The following is a 15,925-nucleotide window of genomic DNA, read 5'->3' on the forward strand; positions in this document are numbered from 1 at the left end:
TTTAAAAAACATCTGAGATATTACTATCTATCATTAGAATCCTAACTTTTTATCAAACCTGTTCGCCTTGGTTTTTCCTTTTACCTCCTTCCCATAACTACCTTTTTAATTTACCTCATTATCACCAATTTTGTCATTTATGTTTTTTTGATTTTTTGAGTACTATCTACTTTCTGATTGCAAACAGATACATATATTAGGTTTTGACCAATATCACTAGTCTTTTTTTGGATGGAAATATTGCTTTTTGGCAATAAGCCCGCTAATGTACTTATTTCTTTTCTGTACATGAAGTTTGAATAAATAAAACAAATAAAAAAATAATTTTGCTAGTTATCGTTACAATCAGTCTCAGAAAATATTTTTTAAAGTTTTATTTTATTTCGATTAAGAAAACAATATAAAAGATATATTTTTTTTTCTAGAAAAAGTTTAAGTGTATACAGCGACTCGCAGCTTGAAACAGTCAGAATCAATTACTTCAAGCTGCTGGAGTTGGGTATTTGCTATTTTCAATACAAAAATGTCATTCCTCCCACACTCGACCGCAAGTCAGCTGCAGCTGTCTATTTCGACTGCCCAAAACGCCAGTCAAAGTGTACTCGGAAGGAGATTTTTCTATTTGAATTGTAGAATACACAACTACCTCAAGTTTCTAGTGTTCTTCTTACTAGATAAGGAATTTCATGTATCATATTATTTTTTGACATGTCAACATAGATAAAGAAGAATATAGAAGTAATAGGCTGGTGTAACATTTACCGATTTTACCCATGATTTACAACTACCCTACTCAAATTCTTGGAACTTCTACATACATATATGGCTCAATTTTGAAACAGAGTACTTGAATCACTAGAAATATCTATTGGTTAGACGAAAGAAGCATTTCATTGAGGTCCTAAACCCCGTAAATGCCCAGACTTCTTTATTCTTCTTCATCTATGTAGAGATGCCAGCGAAATAATACGAAAAATAGCTCCTATAATTGGAGATAATCCAGATCTCTAAATAAGTATTTGGACAGTCTCTCAAAATGTTGTAAATATCATTTATGCTAACGAAAAGATCTGCGTATGAGCATTTATTTTGTAACTTTATAAAATCAGATCAATATACCTTTGAAAATCTTTCGTATCAACGAATTAATGAATGAGTAGGAAAAACGAAATTTTGAATATTAATCAAAACGCTGACGAGTATACGAGGATATACATCTGGAGAACATTAAAAAGCAATCTGAAACAAATTATTTCCCATCGTTAAATAAAGATCATAAATATTTCAATTTCTTTGATTTTCTTTCATTTTTGAATTGCCACTAGAGCTTCCTTTTGCTTGATGAAATGTGCCTATAATTGCTCATACTTTATTCTTACACAGACTCAGAGTAAGTTCGTGAGTGTAATCAACCTAGTGTATCGTGAAACCTACGTAAAGGATCCTTTGTACTGTCGATAAATAAAGCTTCACAAAATATTAAAAATAATACTTAAAGTTCCGAAACTCTTCACAGAGGAAATATTGAACAAATTACAATATATGACAGTGAAGAGGATTAAAAATTACTTTTACATAACACGAGAAAGCATCTCTCAGAGACGCACACAAATCACAACTAACACACTTAACATCAAAATCCAAAACACATTTTTCTTCAAAGTTCCAAATATTGAGTAGTGTGGTTGTCATGGGTAGAATTGGTATATGTTACCCGTGTGTAAAGCGATCACTAAACCAGCCTGTGACAGTCGTTAGCCCTGTAAAAGTTCAGATTTACATATTCTTCTTGATCTTTTATTTATTGTTTCGGCATTAAATTTGTGGTAAGACATGTTGCAATGATTAAAGAAAACACTTGTTTTTTACCACTTGAGTTTTATTATAGACTACATGTTTCAGAAGTTAAACTTCCATCATTCAGGTCTGTATAATAACTAAAAAATAAAATATAATTTTTTTCTATAAATAAGGAAAGGGGAAAGTTAGGGGAAGGGGTTAGTCAAGGGGCGGAGTTTGAAAACAAAGGAAAAATGGAAAGCAAAGGTGAAGAATTTTGAAACAATATATTATTTAATAAATTATTACTAAACCTAAATTCTAATAATAATTTATTAAATAATATATTGTTTCAAAATTCTTTTACTGCTTTATGTATTCAAACACTTGAAACAATTCAGATTATTTTTCTGAAGTGTTATTGAAGTGTGTTACCCGCGACATTTTAATAAAAATAAATTTTGTGTGACGTCATCTTAATGCCGCTGTCAAAGAAACCCATGAAACATTAAATCGATCATTTTTATTTAAATAACGTTATTAACAGTCATGTCTATTACATTTTTTTTTAATAAATGAAGAATAAAAATTCAATCCCCAGATTCAGTTTTGTACGCAAAAACTGACTTCCGGACTGGTTTAGACCAATAATTTTCTTTACACGTGCTTTTCATATAAAACGATCACTGACTTTTTATCGTTATTTTTAATTAAAAAATACCGCTCGGATGATTTAGAAAACAAAAAGATAATAAAAGTTACATTTTTAAAAATAAATTATGCTTTGGTTTCAGCAGATTCGAGGAAACCTTTTATAAATTTCATCTTCAAAGACGTAAAATTTGTGGTTATGTACATGCGTTTCGATATTCAATAAAATGTGGAAAGGTGTCTTACTTCTCAGTACATCTTACTTCTTAATAAAATACTTATCATCTTCAATGTTATAATTGGTTTAATTCACTGCGGTCCCTTCACAAAGGGCAAAGTTATACGGCTTGGATATTCGTTCAATAATTGATAGGATTACAAACCTGGAGGAAAATTAATTATAATTAACAATACAGATAAAAGATAATTGAAGTAGAGTTAGAGTTTAAGAAATCAAAGAAATTTTATTATTATTTTGTATGTTTTATAGTATGACAGATTAATTTTGAATGAAATCTCTTTGTAACGTATTTTGATAAAAACTATAGGTTATTTATTAACATTTCAGTAAAGTCACCATTTCAGTAAAGTCATCATAATTATTTGAAATAAAAACCATTAAAAGTGAGATAATTGTTAAAAAAAAAACTTTTAATAAGTAAGGTAACTGATATAAATATGTTTTAAAGCATCTTTTATTAGAAAAGCTTTATTGGCAATCATTCGTACTAACCCTAGGCAATTAAGATAATATATTGAATATTTTTAAAGGAATTAACCACGTACCTTCTGTTTGAGAGGCTTTTTTACAGGTAGAAAAAGGGTTAAAGAAAAAATAAAAATAAAAATAAATTCATTAATTTACCCAGGCCGACAGGAAATTAAACTCATAATTTATTCGCATTTATCGGAAATCGAAATCGTAACGCCTATTTTTCAATGCTGCATTTACTGAAATGAGTAGAATCACAATAAAAATAAATGCATTAAACTAAAGTTTTATCACTTCTCAATTATTCATTTGCTAACGAATAAATCGATAGATTATTATATATGTGTGTACATGTATTCAATAAAATATTAGTGCTTTATAATTTTTAAACTCAATTCAAAAATATTTCGTATTGGAAATAGTAAATGCATATTTTTTTATTATTTTAAAGCATTGAATGTAAACACCATAATAATTACTTTAAAAAAATATTTTAAAAATCTCGGGACTTCAGAGTAGATGTTTTGCAAGAAATTTATGAATTAAAAACGGATTGATACTTGGTTAACTATGGAGATGGTTAATCAATATATAGTTTTAATGATTCACTAATTCAATTAAAATTTGATACATTTTTTTAGATTTATTGATTTGGCGGTTAATTTGTAGAACTTCATTTTAATTTATGTATTAATTTTTAATCAAACAGATTTTTTGAGTCTACTAAGTTGTATTTTGTTATAAAACTCATAAATTTATATTCTGACAATTGTTTCGCCTAGTTATGGCATTTTCAAACGAATGTGAAGATTAAATGGACTGACGGTCCTTTGGTAGCTATACAATTCTAGGTGCTTTAGTGATAGTTTTAACATGTGCAGTAATAATTTATGGGGGACAACAAAAGTAAATGGGGGATGTAGGTGCGTACACTTATATTTATTTTATGGGAAAGGAAGAATCTATTGATCTGTGTTTGATTAAAATATAAATACATACATTATTTTGACATGATTTCAGTTGTTTATTTTTCAAAAAGCAAAGATAATAATAGGATAGTAGTAGTCCAAATAAATTTCGATATGCGTTCTGGCACGAAAAATTCTATAAACCGCGTTTTTAGTGGAAATTTCTAAGTTTGACTCTAAAAATCAAAATAAATACGGACTTTATATGGCATGTAAGATAAAAATACTTCAAATTGAAAATAGTGATATAATATAAAGATATCATTAATAATTTTTGAATTTTAAAAGTCTTTTAAATATTTTCGATTTGAATCAAGGAGACAGGAGAATTGTATAAAAAAAGTATATTTTCTTGTGGAAGTGGAAAAGTAGGGGGAAAACTTGCCGAGAGGGACTTGGCATAAACCATCAATCAAAACTTGGAATGTGATATATATTATATTTAATTCAAAGTTTTACATTCCACGTACACACATGTATGTATGTACGTTGTGTAGAAATATGTAAGGTAGGGACGGTGTCGATTAGAAGTAATTATGTAACTTTTATAAAAAGTAATTGAAATTAACTTAGCTGGTAACGTTAAACACAATTTGGAAGGGAGATATACGCAGAGAATTTTGAAGTCAGAGCATTATATTAACGTATAATGTCCATGGCTACCGTACCCGTTACACGTCACAATCTTTATTCAGAGTACCTGTCCCTCAAACTAATTATGTGCGGAGCTCACCTTTGTTTTGTGTGGCTAGTGAGTACAACACATGTTTTAGCCAAGTTGACATTTTCAATTGCGGAAAATATGTGTCGAAAAGTCGAATGGTGAGCATATTGTCCTCTCAGGATCTTTAAAAATTATGCTTCTCTGCATTGTATGTATGTTCCTACTGGAAACAACATCACACACACACACACACCCTCTTACACACATTTTCTCTCATGAATACGTGTTTATTTGCTAGATATACAAAAATTATTTTGTACTTATTTTTATGTTTCTCTGGTTAACTATAATTGGCTTGTATAATGTATATCTTTTAATGTTTTTTTTACATATGTTTCTGTTGTTAACCCATATAAAAATAAAAATAAATAATAATAAAAAATCCTTATGCTTATTATCTGGCATTCATTTTCTTAAATAATCATTTTGTAAACGTACCGTTCACCAAAAATATTTGATAAAAAAATGCCATTCCAAAAATTAGACAGAGGTGCATAAGTTGATTAAATTTAAACGTTAAATTTTAATAACATAACCTTTTTAATTTCGTCTATATGGAATACTGTTATAAACAAAACGATTTATAATTACAAAAATAAAACAAAATGAAAAATGAACATTGAAAAAAAATATAAGACGATAATTTTCATAAAACACAATTCATATGAGACTCCGGATATTCGTTAAATTATTTTTTATATTTTTTTAAATGCTACCCACATTTTCATACTCTTCATTGGATCAAAAAAAGTATAAGCTTAAATATGCTTTGACTGGTCAAAAATGCTGCATGGTTGCTATTTTAACGATTTCCCCTAGTTTGGTGGATTTCAGTTCATTAAGCAGTGATTTTTTGGATTAAACTGCCTTTCAAACTAAGGCTTATTTTCATGAAACAAAATTAACGAGCATAAAAAGTTTTTTGAGGAAAAAATACTTTTGTATTCATAAATATGATACCAACGAACAAATGAACTTGTAATCTCGATGAAAAAAATAATTGAACTCATTTTGTTTATCTCCGTTTGTTTCAGGTTTGCAAGTTTTAAATGGCGGGAGAGTTGATTTCTCGTGTAAGAGACCCAACGACGATATTCCTTTCCTTGTCGTTTGGTACAAAGGAGATGACTCCATTTACAGGTAGGGATTTACTTAATTATATAAACTGTATTATAAAAAATGTCTTGATGACAATGTATATGCTTTTTAGTTTTTTTTTTTAATATGTAAGGAAATTCATTAAAACCAAGATGGTGCCGTATATTTATTTTCAGATATTTATCGTTTATCTCTATTGTATTGCATAAAACTCCCACTAAACTAACAGATCATGTACTAAATTTATTATTTTATTCTAGGGTAGTATATTTTGGAAATTTTGTTAATATTACAAGTGAATTTCAGTTTATTTTTTCATCTACACTGATCATATGCTATACATGTGTGAGAAAGTTTTCAGATTAATATGTTCAATTGATTTACATAGTTACGATGCGAGAGAGACGTCGGAGGGAAAAACAGCCAGTAATTGGTCCCATCGCGAGTCCTTTGGGCAAAGGGCTCAAATAGGGCCATTTGCCTCAGAAATATCCATTGATCCAGTCATTCCGCAAGACTCGGGAGAATATCGATGCCGTGTAGACTTCAGGAATGCCCCAACTCGAAACTTGCGATTCCATATCAACGTAATAGGTAATACTCAAAACAGCTTATTTAATTTATTCGGATGCCAGAACATGTAAATGCTAAATTTGCCTATATAATCACTCACTGCCTCATTTGCCTTTCTAAGGTTGGCTGAGAATTGTTTGTTACATTTAATATTCCTCATAATAGGTTTTACTTTGAATACAATAGAACCGAGCTCCTTACAACGCAAAATCATTTATTTATGATAATTCGCCACCTCACTCCATTTCATCGAGTAATCATATTTTCTGTCTATCTTATTAGCTAGAAAATTCTCTCGGGAGTTCGAATTCTGTGTCCAAAATACTTTAATTGACACTCCTCAACTTCGGTTGGAGGAAATTTCCCCATCGAGGGAGTTCCTTATCACGTAATAATTTATTATATCTAGTTCCGGCGTTCCTATGAGAAATCAAAATTCAACCGCTCGATTTCTCCATCCGAAACGAAAATGTTTTGCTAAGTACTATAAATTATGAAAACGTCTTGAAAATAAACACGTTAAATCTGGAAAACGCTTAAGATCTATCAAAAGTTATAAAAACCACATAATGACGTAAAATAAGGATTTTATCAATTAATTTATTTTTTACCTTGATTCGTAAGGAAGGAATACTACATATCATTTTTGAATTGTAAATTCAAGAAGGCTATCGAACGGACTTTGAGTTTGAAAAAGTTATTGATAATTCAGTTTACTACAGCTACTATGTATATTTATTTATATATGGATGTATAAACTAGTTCTAAGACCTCACTCATTTAGTTATAAAATTAATTAAGATTCATTATCCTGGATATTCATGGAAGGTCACGTTTTTAGTTCCTGCAAGTGAACCCAGAATTTACGATGATCAAGGCAAGGAAGTATTAGGAAAATCCGCTGGACCATATCTCGAAGGAACTGATGTGAGGTTGACATGTATGAGCCAAGGAGGTACGAACTTTTCCTTTTAACTAACTAAAATAATATTTCCAAAGTTTCAACCGTTCTTTTTTCTTAATTGTATACTAGATATCGTTGAATGAGTCACATGTAATAATTAAATAAGCTAACAATATGAATTCATGTACAATTATATATCTTTGCAATGAACTAGAAAATTTGTTTCCTTCTACATTTATATGATTTGGAAAATAAAATGTTTTAAAGACGGAATCTTGTTGAACAAAAATATATTTTAAATCACTGTCCTTACCATACATTTTTTACTTTGTGTATAACCATTTTTTTATTATTTTTATTAAGCAAAATGATTTTAAATTTACAAATTATTAAGTAAACTACAAAGTATTTTTTTTTTAATATAATGTAAACAAAAGTAAAATGTTCCGATTTTGTATTGAAACAAAATTCTACAAAGGGAAACTCTATTCAGTCTGTGAAAACGAAATTATGTTAGTTTAATCTAAAAAAATGTATTGTAAACTTTTTTAATATTTGAGAAAATTAATTAATTTTATGTTTGATTTCAAATAAATCATTATTGAATATATTCAAGTTTACCATTGTAAAATTTGTTCTTATAACATAACTTAATAAAAGGTTTTCGTTAAAAAAAACACGCAAAGAAAGGATAAGAAATTATTTCTCTTACAATTAAATGATGAAAACGTGATAGATATTTACATTGAAAATTATTAACTTTATTTTTTGTTATTAAGTTTGTTGAAAATAATTTGGAAAATATCAGAATAATCCGAATATATTGATATTCAAATACAAGACGACTGTTGGTAGTAGCGTTTAAGATTATGGAATAAAACTAAATGAAGTGTTAATTTATCACATATTCTAAGCTAGTTACGTTTTAGTAATTTGTTAGAGTTTATTTGATTTAATTCCTTTTGGAAATTTAAGAATTTATTTTCCAAAACTATTTTTATTTTAAAAACAATTAACCAGTTGTCTTATGTCCACCCCCCATGGTGTAGTGGTTAACACGCTAGGCTACCATCTTGGAGGTCCCAGGTTTAAATTCCAAGACGGTAAAAATCAATATTTGGGATTTTCAGTCTAATTTTAATTTAATATCACCCTATACTGGTACCTTAAGGACAATGCTAATCACATTTCCTTCGTGTATTTAACGATTAAGATAACACCGGTTCTATACGATGCAATGCATTTTACATAATTGGGTGTGCATAAGGGTTAGAAAGAAATGTTTTATCATAGATTGAATAATGTCAGATAGACCTAAATGCTTTTGAGATATGTGTATGTTCATGACTTCCTATAAGTTGTGTTATTTTCTTTCATAAATTGATTTTGTAGTCACTTTGTGGAAAAATCTATCCACTTTTGATTAAATTTTTACTTAGTTAATACCACTATCTCTTAAAATCTATTGTGATACGTGTCGATGCATTCCGATCTTTTTCAAACACCGTATGTGAAGCTAATTCTAAATTTTAGACTTGAGTCCTTGGGAAGTTGAAGGTTGAAGAGAAGGTAGGAGCTGTTCCTTATTTTTATTTATTTATTTAATTATTATCATATTTGTTTTAGAATTATTTAGAATTAGCTACACATACGGTGTTTCAAAATGATGCGAAATGCATCGAAACACGTGTCAAAATAGATTTGAAGAAAAAGTGGTATTTACTGTGGTTGTATTAGTGGTGGTGGTAGTGGTAGTGGTAAGTAAAACTAAAATTTAAAAAAGTGCTATTTACATTTGAACGGAATTCAAAATTACAAAATGCTTTAAAATAACATCAGTATCAAATCTGAGGCCTGAAGTGCTGTTTACTTTTTACATGCGACGCTTTCAGCAATATAAATTTGCCTAGCTTAATAAGAGTAACGAATGAAAACAAGATTTAATCCCTAAACTAGGTACGCCTCCCCCGAGCCTTCAGTGGTGGCACGATGACCACCCGGTCGGGTCGAGTGACATCACTTCCGCATTTCCCAGGACTAAGGCTAACCAAATAATTATAAGGGATGTGCAGAGGAGAGATTTTGGAAGTGTTTATGAGTGCAGGGTCAATTCGTCCAAACTGGTCCCAGTAATGAGTACATCGGTGTCTCTGGACATGTATCGTAAGTATTTGACTAACTTACTTTAAAAAATTCTCCACATTACCACCTTAAATATTTTTTTAAATCTTTGAAATTAACCCTTATTCATCCTTGCATTCCTTTCCATTAATCTTTATTTTAAATTCTGTCGAAAATCGTTTTTTTTCTTCACATTTGTCCATGGGAACGTATTTCAACGGAGTGTTCTCTATTTTCATCTTTCTTTTACTAATCCATGTAATAATTATTTTGTTTAATCGTTACGTATAATAATCATGGCCTGACGTAACGTCCCCATTTCCTCTTTTCTACAACTTACATTGAACTTTTTTTAACAGAGAAGGACTTGTTTCAGTTACATTAAAACATATATCTTTAAAATATAATTCCATAAAAGAAAACTACAAAAATAAGAAAAAAATCATTTAACGACGGGTTTCTTTTCAAACCCCTCGACACATCTTTTTTTTATTCGTAAAACATGAATAGATGGAAACTGAATATAAGTCCGTAAAGTAGAAGATATTGAATAGAATATGCTTGAGAAGTTTCGTTGTGGATGACAGGTGCATTTATTGTTGCAGTACGTCCTACGTCTCTTATTATTCTCCGAGAAGCGATGCCCTTTTCAAATGGTCGTCGGCACGAAGTAAATTGTTTGGCAGAGGGATCAGTACCCGCCCCTAGTATTGGGTGGTGGCTAGGAGATATACCCTTAACGGACAGTATACAAAAGGTAATAATTTTATTCAAACAAGTTGTTCATTTTGCGTACCTAACTACTAATATTGTTTAATGTAACTGCAGATAGTTGGTAGAATTCCATTTTGAATTGTCGGGTTATGTATCCAAAACAAAACACAGGTATTGGATTGAATTCTACATTTATTGACATGTATATGATACTATGTGACGCGTTTCGTCGTCTTATAAAGACATTATCAAACACTCCAAACTCACTCTGAGTGTTTGATAATGTCTTTATAAGATGAAACGCGTCACATGTAATCAGATATATGTTCATAAAAGTAGAATTCAATCCAATAACCGTGTTTAATTTTGGATATATTACCCAACAATACTTATATTGTATGGCGAAAGCGAATATTTTGAGCTAATGAAAATGCGACTTATATTGAAACCAAATGTTGTAGCAGAAATATGATAAAAACTGCTAATATTTTTTTGATTTGTGCCTGTAATTCATTTCCCATGAGATCTTTAATAATGATTTGAACAACCCACTGTTAATTTTATCACACGAGTATTTTTCTCAGCGTTGAAGGCTCATTTTTATATTTTTAAATACTGGTGTTCACATTTATTACATTTGATTTATTTTTGCCTATGGCGTTAATTTATTTTCCGCTTTTGCATTATGTAATTCAAAACCATTAATATTATTTATGTTCACTTAGAAATATTTTTTTCATAGGACTCGCCCGAAGGAAATTCTTCTACTTCAACTTTGATATTCACCCCGCGAATTATAGACAATGGAAAAGTTTTGACTTGTCGCGCCAAAAATATGTACATAGAGGAAGACCAGTACATGGAGACCGTAATTCATTTAGACGTGCATTGTAAGTTTCTGGAATATTATGAACTTGTCATGAAAATATTCATTATCAAATAGCGGGCTGAAATTCGCAAAAGTTCAGATTACGTTTGACATTTTCGAGAATGAAAAATCATGTAAAAAAATATAAAGCAGCTTGATTTTTTTATCAAGAAGTAAACTATAACACATTCAGATTCTCCCTTGAGTCTTTATTGCGGAAAATGATAAACCAGTATTTATTTCGCATTCATAAAACTTGGTTGTTACACCATTTTTCGCAAGGAACTCTGTGATTTTCACCCATTCATAAACGAGTTTTTAAATGATTTAAGAAACGGTCTCATTAAAAAGGAATTGACTTATTTCTAGATGCTCCAATGCTCCACCTTACATTAGGAATGAACATGAATCCAATCGATATTGAAGAAGGCGATGATGTATATTTTGAATGCCAAATTGTCTCAAATCCTGCCTCGTATAAGGTCGTTTGGAAACATAACGTAAGATATTATTTAGGCTTGCACACTCCATTTGAAGGTTTGTACAAAAGATCTTTTTATAACTATGTATGCATATTTCAGAATCAAATTCTACAACATAGTTCTCGTATGGGAATTATCACCAGCAATACGCATTTGGCTTTACAAGCAGTTTCGAAATCCCAAGCCGGTAATTACACCTGTATTGCTTCTAATGTTGAAGGAGATGGTGTATCAAACAGCGTGGATCTCAAAGTCATGTGTACGTATAATATGTTTGATACACAATGAAATACTTGTATTGATGTAAGCTTTATGCTTTAAAACATGTTTTCCTTTAGATAAACCGATATGCAAGGAAAATCAAAAGAAACTATACGGTCTTGCCAAAGGAGAAAAAGCTCCCATCAGTTGCTCCGTAGATTCTTTCCCCGCTCCAACAAGCTTTCGATGGGCTTTCAATAACACTGCTAACACAAGAGATCTAATCGAGGTACGTTATCTCAAATGTGGTTAATATATATAAAGATATATTATGTATATACATATTATATATATATATATATTGTATATATATATATATATATATATATATATATATATATATATATATATATATATATATATATATATATATATATATATATATATATATATATATATATATATATATATATATATATATATATATATATATATATGTATATATATATATATGTATGTATAATATGTAAATAAACACATGTGTTTATTTAGAAACTTAATTTGAACGATAAATTGTCTATCTTCATCTGGGTTTATAACTTATTTAATTACATACAATCGATTAATCGATTTTAAAAAACATTAAATACATTATTTAAAATTTAACATTATTATAAAATAAATCAATTGTGTAAAAAAAAATGCGCTTGAAGGTAAAACTACACTCTTTTTACTCTCTCTCTTTTCCATTCATCCCAGTTGGATATATAAATATACATTACGGATTACACCAACATTATTTATTTTCCATATATTAGTTATAAAACACTTCAAAGCGTACCGTAGCATAGTGACCGGTTCATCATTCACACATTCAAATTTTTATTTTATCATTTGTTAATTAAATAGTGCATCGGATACTAAAATTGATATTTGTAAGTATTTTGGTTAATAAAGATTTTAATAATTACAAAAAACAATTGCTTAGATGTAAAGCAATAAGATACACTTCTTCATACTCTTATCTGCACCCCCATAAACGCAGTGTTATCTTGATCGCCAACACATCAAGGAAAGGTGATCAGCCTTCCGCGCCAGGTACCAGTCCAGGGTAACATTGAATGAATATTAGAGTAAAAATATCACTAATATTTATTTGACCCCCCCTGGGAATCGAACCCGGGACCTTCAGAACGGTAGCCGAGAGTGCTGACAATACACTACGGAGGCGGACATGAGATATTAAATATCGTACATGACGCTGATTAAAACGAATTTATTTTAAATTAGAAGCACGCGTAAATCACGGTTCTGAATATAAAACATGAAATAAAAGAGTTTCCACTCAATAAAAAGCTTCTTTCCATCTCACCAATAGATGTCTCTAGTGAAGTTCTAGTGATTCAAGAACGATGTTTCGAAATTGGTTCATATATGTAGAACTTCATTGTTGTCAATAATGGGTAGAATTAGTGAATGTTACACGTGTGTAAAGTGATCACTTAAACCAGCCTATGACGGTCGTCAGCCCCGTAAATGCCCAGACTTTCATATTCTTCTTCATCTTTGACGATATGTCAAAAAATAACATGAAAAATAAATTTTAATTGGAGATCTTCCAGATTTGTGCAAACAAGTATTTGGACACAATCAAATTTGTAAATAAAAAATAAATAAAGGTATCTTATATTATAAATCATAAAAAAAAATAAATAAAGGTATCTTATCTTATATATCTTATAAATAAGGTTTCTTATCCGCACCCCCATGGTGCATAGATTACGTTTATAGATTATAGATTATAGCATAGATTAAGTGATGTGGTCACTTAAACTACCAACGACAAGTGATAGCCTTGTTGATGTGCAGAAAATAAAATTGTCCATTATCTTTGTTCCAAGAATCAAAATCGCAATCATGGTAAAGAAAAAACAATAAAAATAATTAAAAAGTCTAGAATAAGTAATGAGAGATATTAATATAATAATTAAAAATTAATTTAAATTATAAAATGAATGAACACATTTTCTCATTCTAAATTTGATGTTTTTTTCTAAATATGGTAAAATTAAAAAAGGTTGCTATAAAAAGTTTTTATTCACAACGATAGTATTTTGGGAGTAATTTTCCAATTCAGGAGATTTTTCAATTAAAAAAATACACTTGGGTATCATTTTTAATATAAAAATAATTTGCACGAGGTAAAAATGATGAAGTGATTGCACTATTGTTTTTTCCTACACGGTTTCAGAAATAATTTTATTGTAATATAGCGCCTACGCATATGCAAATTAATCTCATTCGTGTATCATTCGCGAAGCTATTGTCAGTCGTATGGTCATTTCTTACTTACAAATAAGCTTTTGAAACCATTTTATTTCTTTCTGAAAAAGCACCTCAATTTTATCCAAAAATAAATTCCACAAAGGAATTATAAAAAAAGAGATTTTTAAATGCCTATGAAATACAAACATATTCAAAATTTCATAATTTAATTTATTATTAGATTAAAACCAATATTTTTAGCTTTTCCACTTTTTTATTTGACCAGCGACCGGGTTTCGTCGTTACCGACATCATCACCAGTCTGATGATGTCGGTAACGACGAAACCCGGTCGCTGGTCAAATAAAAAAGTGGAAAAGCTAAAAATATTGGTTTTAATCTAATAATAAATTAAAAATGCAATTCCATCACGAAGTGTCAGTGGATAATATAAATCTATTATTTCATAATTTGCCTAGGTCTCAGCGGCCCGCCATTAAAATAAGTTGTCTTACAGTGGATTTGAACCTAGTTATACTGTCTCGGAGATCGCAATATTAACCACTGGACCACGAACCGAGAATTTTTAAATGATAATTTTTTTTATCTTGGCTTATTTACAAGCTTTTGTAAAAAAAAATAACTTTTAAAGGTGCCGTGGTGCAGTTGCGTGGACGCTCGACAGCGCAACTGCTATAGTGGGTTTGATTCACGCCAAGAAATATTTATTTTCAATTGGTCTGAGTGTTTTGATGTATTTTTCATATTGACCTTCCCTTTCTTTACTATTCTACCTGCAGACAAGCATCTGAAAGTAGAAGCTTTGCGGGTTATTCCTTCAACAACAAAAAAAACATATTTGAGTTCGTATTCTGCGTATATTATCTGACATAAAACGAGACTACTAGCAATGTAGAGTTACAAAGCGCAATTAATAAAAAACTGTGTGAAAATAGACGATTGAGATGTTTTTTTATGTTTATGATCGTAGATATACGATGTCCACAAAGATTACATTTGAAAATCAGCGGATTGAACAATCGATCAACAATCGTTATTAGTATTAAATGTGTGGTTTTATTGCAGCCCTCGTACGAGGAACGGGATTCCGAGTTTACATCTATATTAAATTACACCCCTATGTCAGAGTTGGACTATGGCACAATCCTTTGTTGGGTCACTAATATTCCTGGACCGCAGAAAGATCCTTGTGTGTTCCATATAATACCGGGGGGAAAACCTGACCCTCCGTACAATTGTACCCTTCTGAACCAGACAACTGAATTGGAACTGATGATATATGTCGAATGTGATGAAGGTACAACTGAAAATCTTTCATACATTGTGTAAAAAATATTTGTGTTAGTAAATATCACACGAGCCTACTTTCAGTCTTTAATTGGCACTCGAGTCTTAATTTGATACTTTTACGTTAATTATGTTTCAAGACCACATTTTGGTCAAAATAAATTTTTCATACGTGAATTTAAACTCTCATATTTGAAGTAGACTGAGGGCGTTTGGAATTTACTGAAACATTTATTTATTGTGTAAGTTTATAACCAATGCCATTATCTGCTGCGATGTGTGTTAATTTTTAAAAATAAAATTTAGGTTCGACTATTATCAACACTTAAATTTATGTTAATATGAGGTACATCGTAAGAAAAATGTAAATGCGACACTGTAACATGTAAATATATTTAAATATATATTTTTTTTATTTCTTTTTTAAATTTTTATACAATGGTTTTAATTTATATACTAATAAGTTGTATGGATTTTAAAAAAATGCTTAAAGTAAATACATTTTTTGTTAAAAGTATAGTGTTTTTTTCAACAAATTTATTATAAATATACAAATAT

At 29.8% G+C, this 15,925-nt stretch overlaps 1 protein-coding gene across 1 annotated transcript in view; it reads left to right on the forward strand.

The window, feature by feature from the left end:
* The window catches only part of LOC148299568 (synaptogenesis protein syg-2-like), a 74,953-nt gene that overhangs the window by 51,870 nt on the left and 7,158 nt on the right, over positions 1 to 15,925 (forward strand). Inside the window, exons 3-12 of the mRNA XM_088275929.1 lie at positions 5,869 to 5,974; positions 6,321 to 6,526; positions 7,347 to 7,460; positions 9,366 to 9,572; positions 10,136 to 10,287; positions 10,987 to 11,134; positions 11,482 to 11,612; positions 11,694 to 11,853; positions 11,933 to 12,084; positions 15,146 to 15,377. Coding sequence (XP_088132055.1) covers positions 5,869 to 5,974; positions 6,321 to 6,526; positions 7,347 to 7,460; positions 9,366 to 9,572; positions 10,136 to 10,287; positions 10,987 to 11,134; positions 11,482 to 11,612; positions 11,694 to 11,853; positions 11,933 to 12,084; positions 15,146 to 15,377 — 1,608 coding nt within the window. The remainder of the gene's footprint in view (positions 1 to 5,868; positions 5,975 to 6,320; positions 6,527 to 7,346; positions 7,461 to 9,365; positions 9,573 to 10,135; positions 10,288 to 10,986; positions 11,135 to 11,481; positions 11,613 to 11,693; positions 11,854 to 11,932; positions 12,085 to 15,145; positions 15,378 to 15,925) is intronic.

This window comes from Brachycentrus maculatus, unplaced genomic scaffold (genome assembly GCF_059751285.1).
Source record: "Brachycentrus maculatus isolate JH-2025_06_01 unplaced genomic scaffold, ASM5975128v1 h1tg001076l, whole genome shotgun sequence".
Lineage (NCBI taxonomy): Eukaryota > Metazoa > Arthropoda > Insecta > Trichoptera > Brachycentridae > Brachycentrus > Brachycentrus maculatus.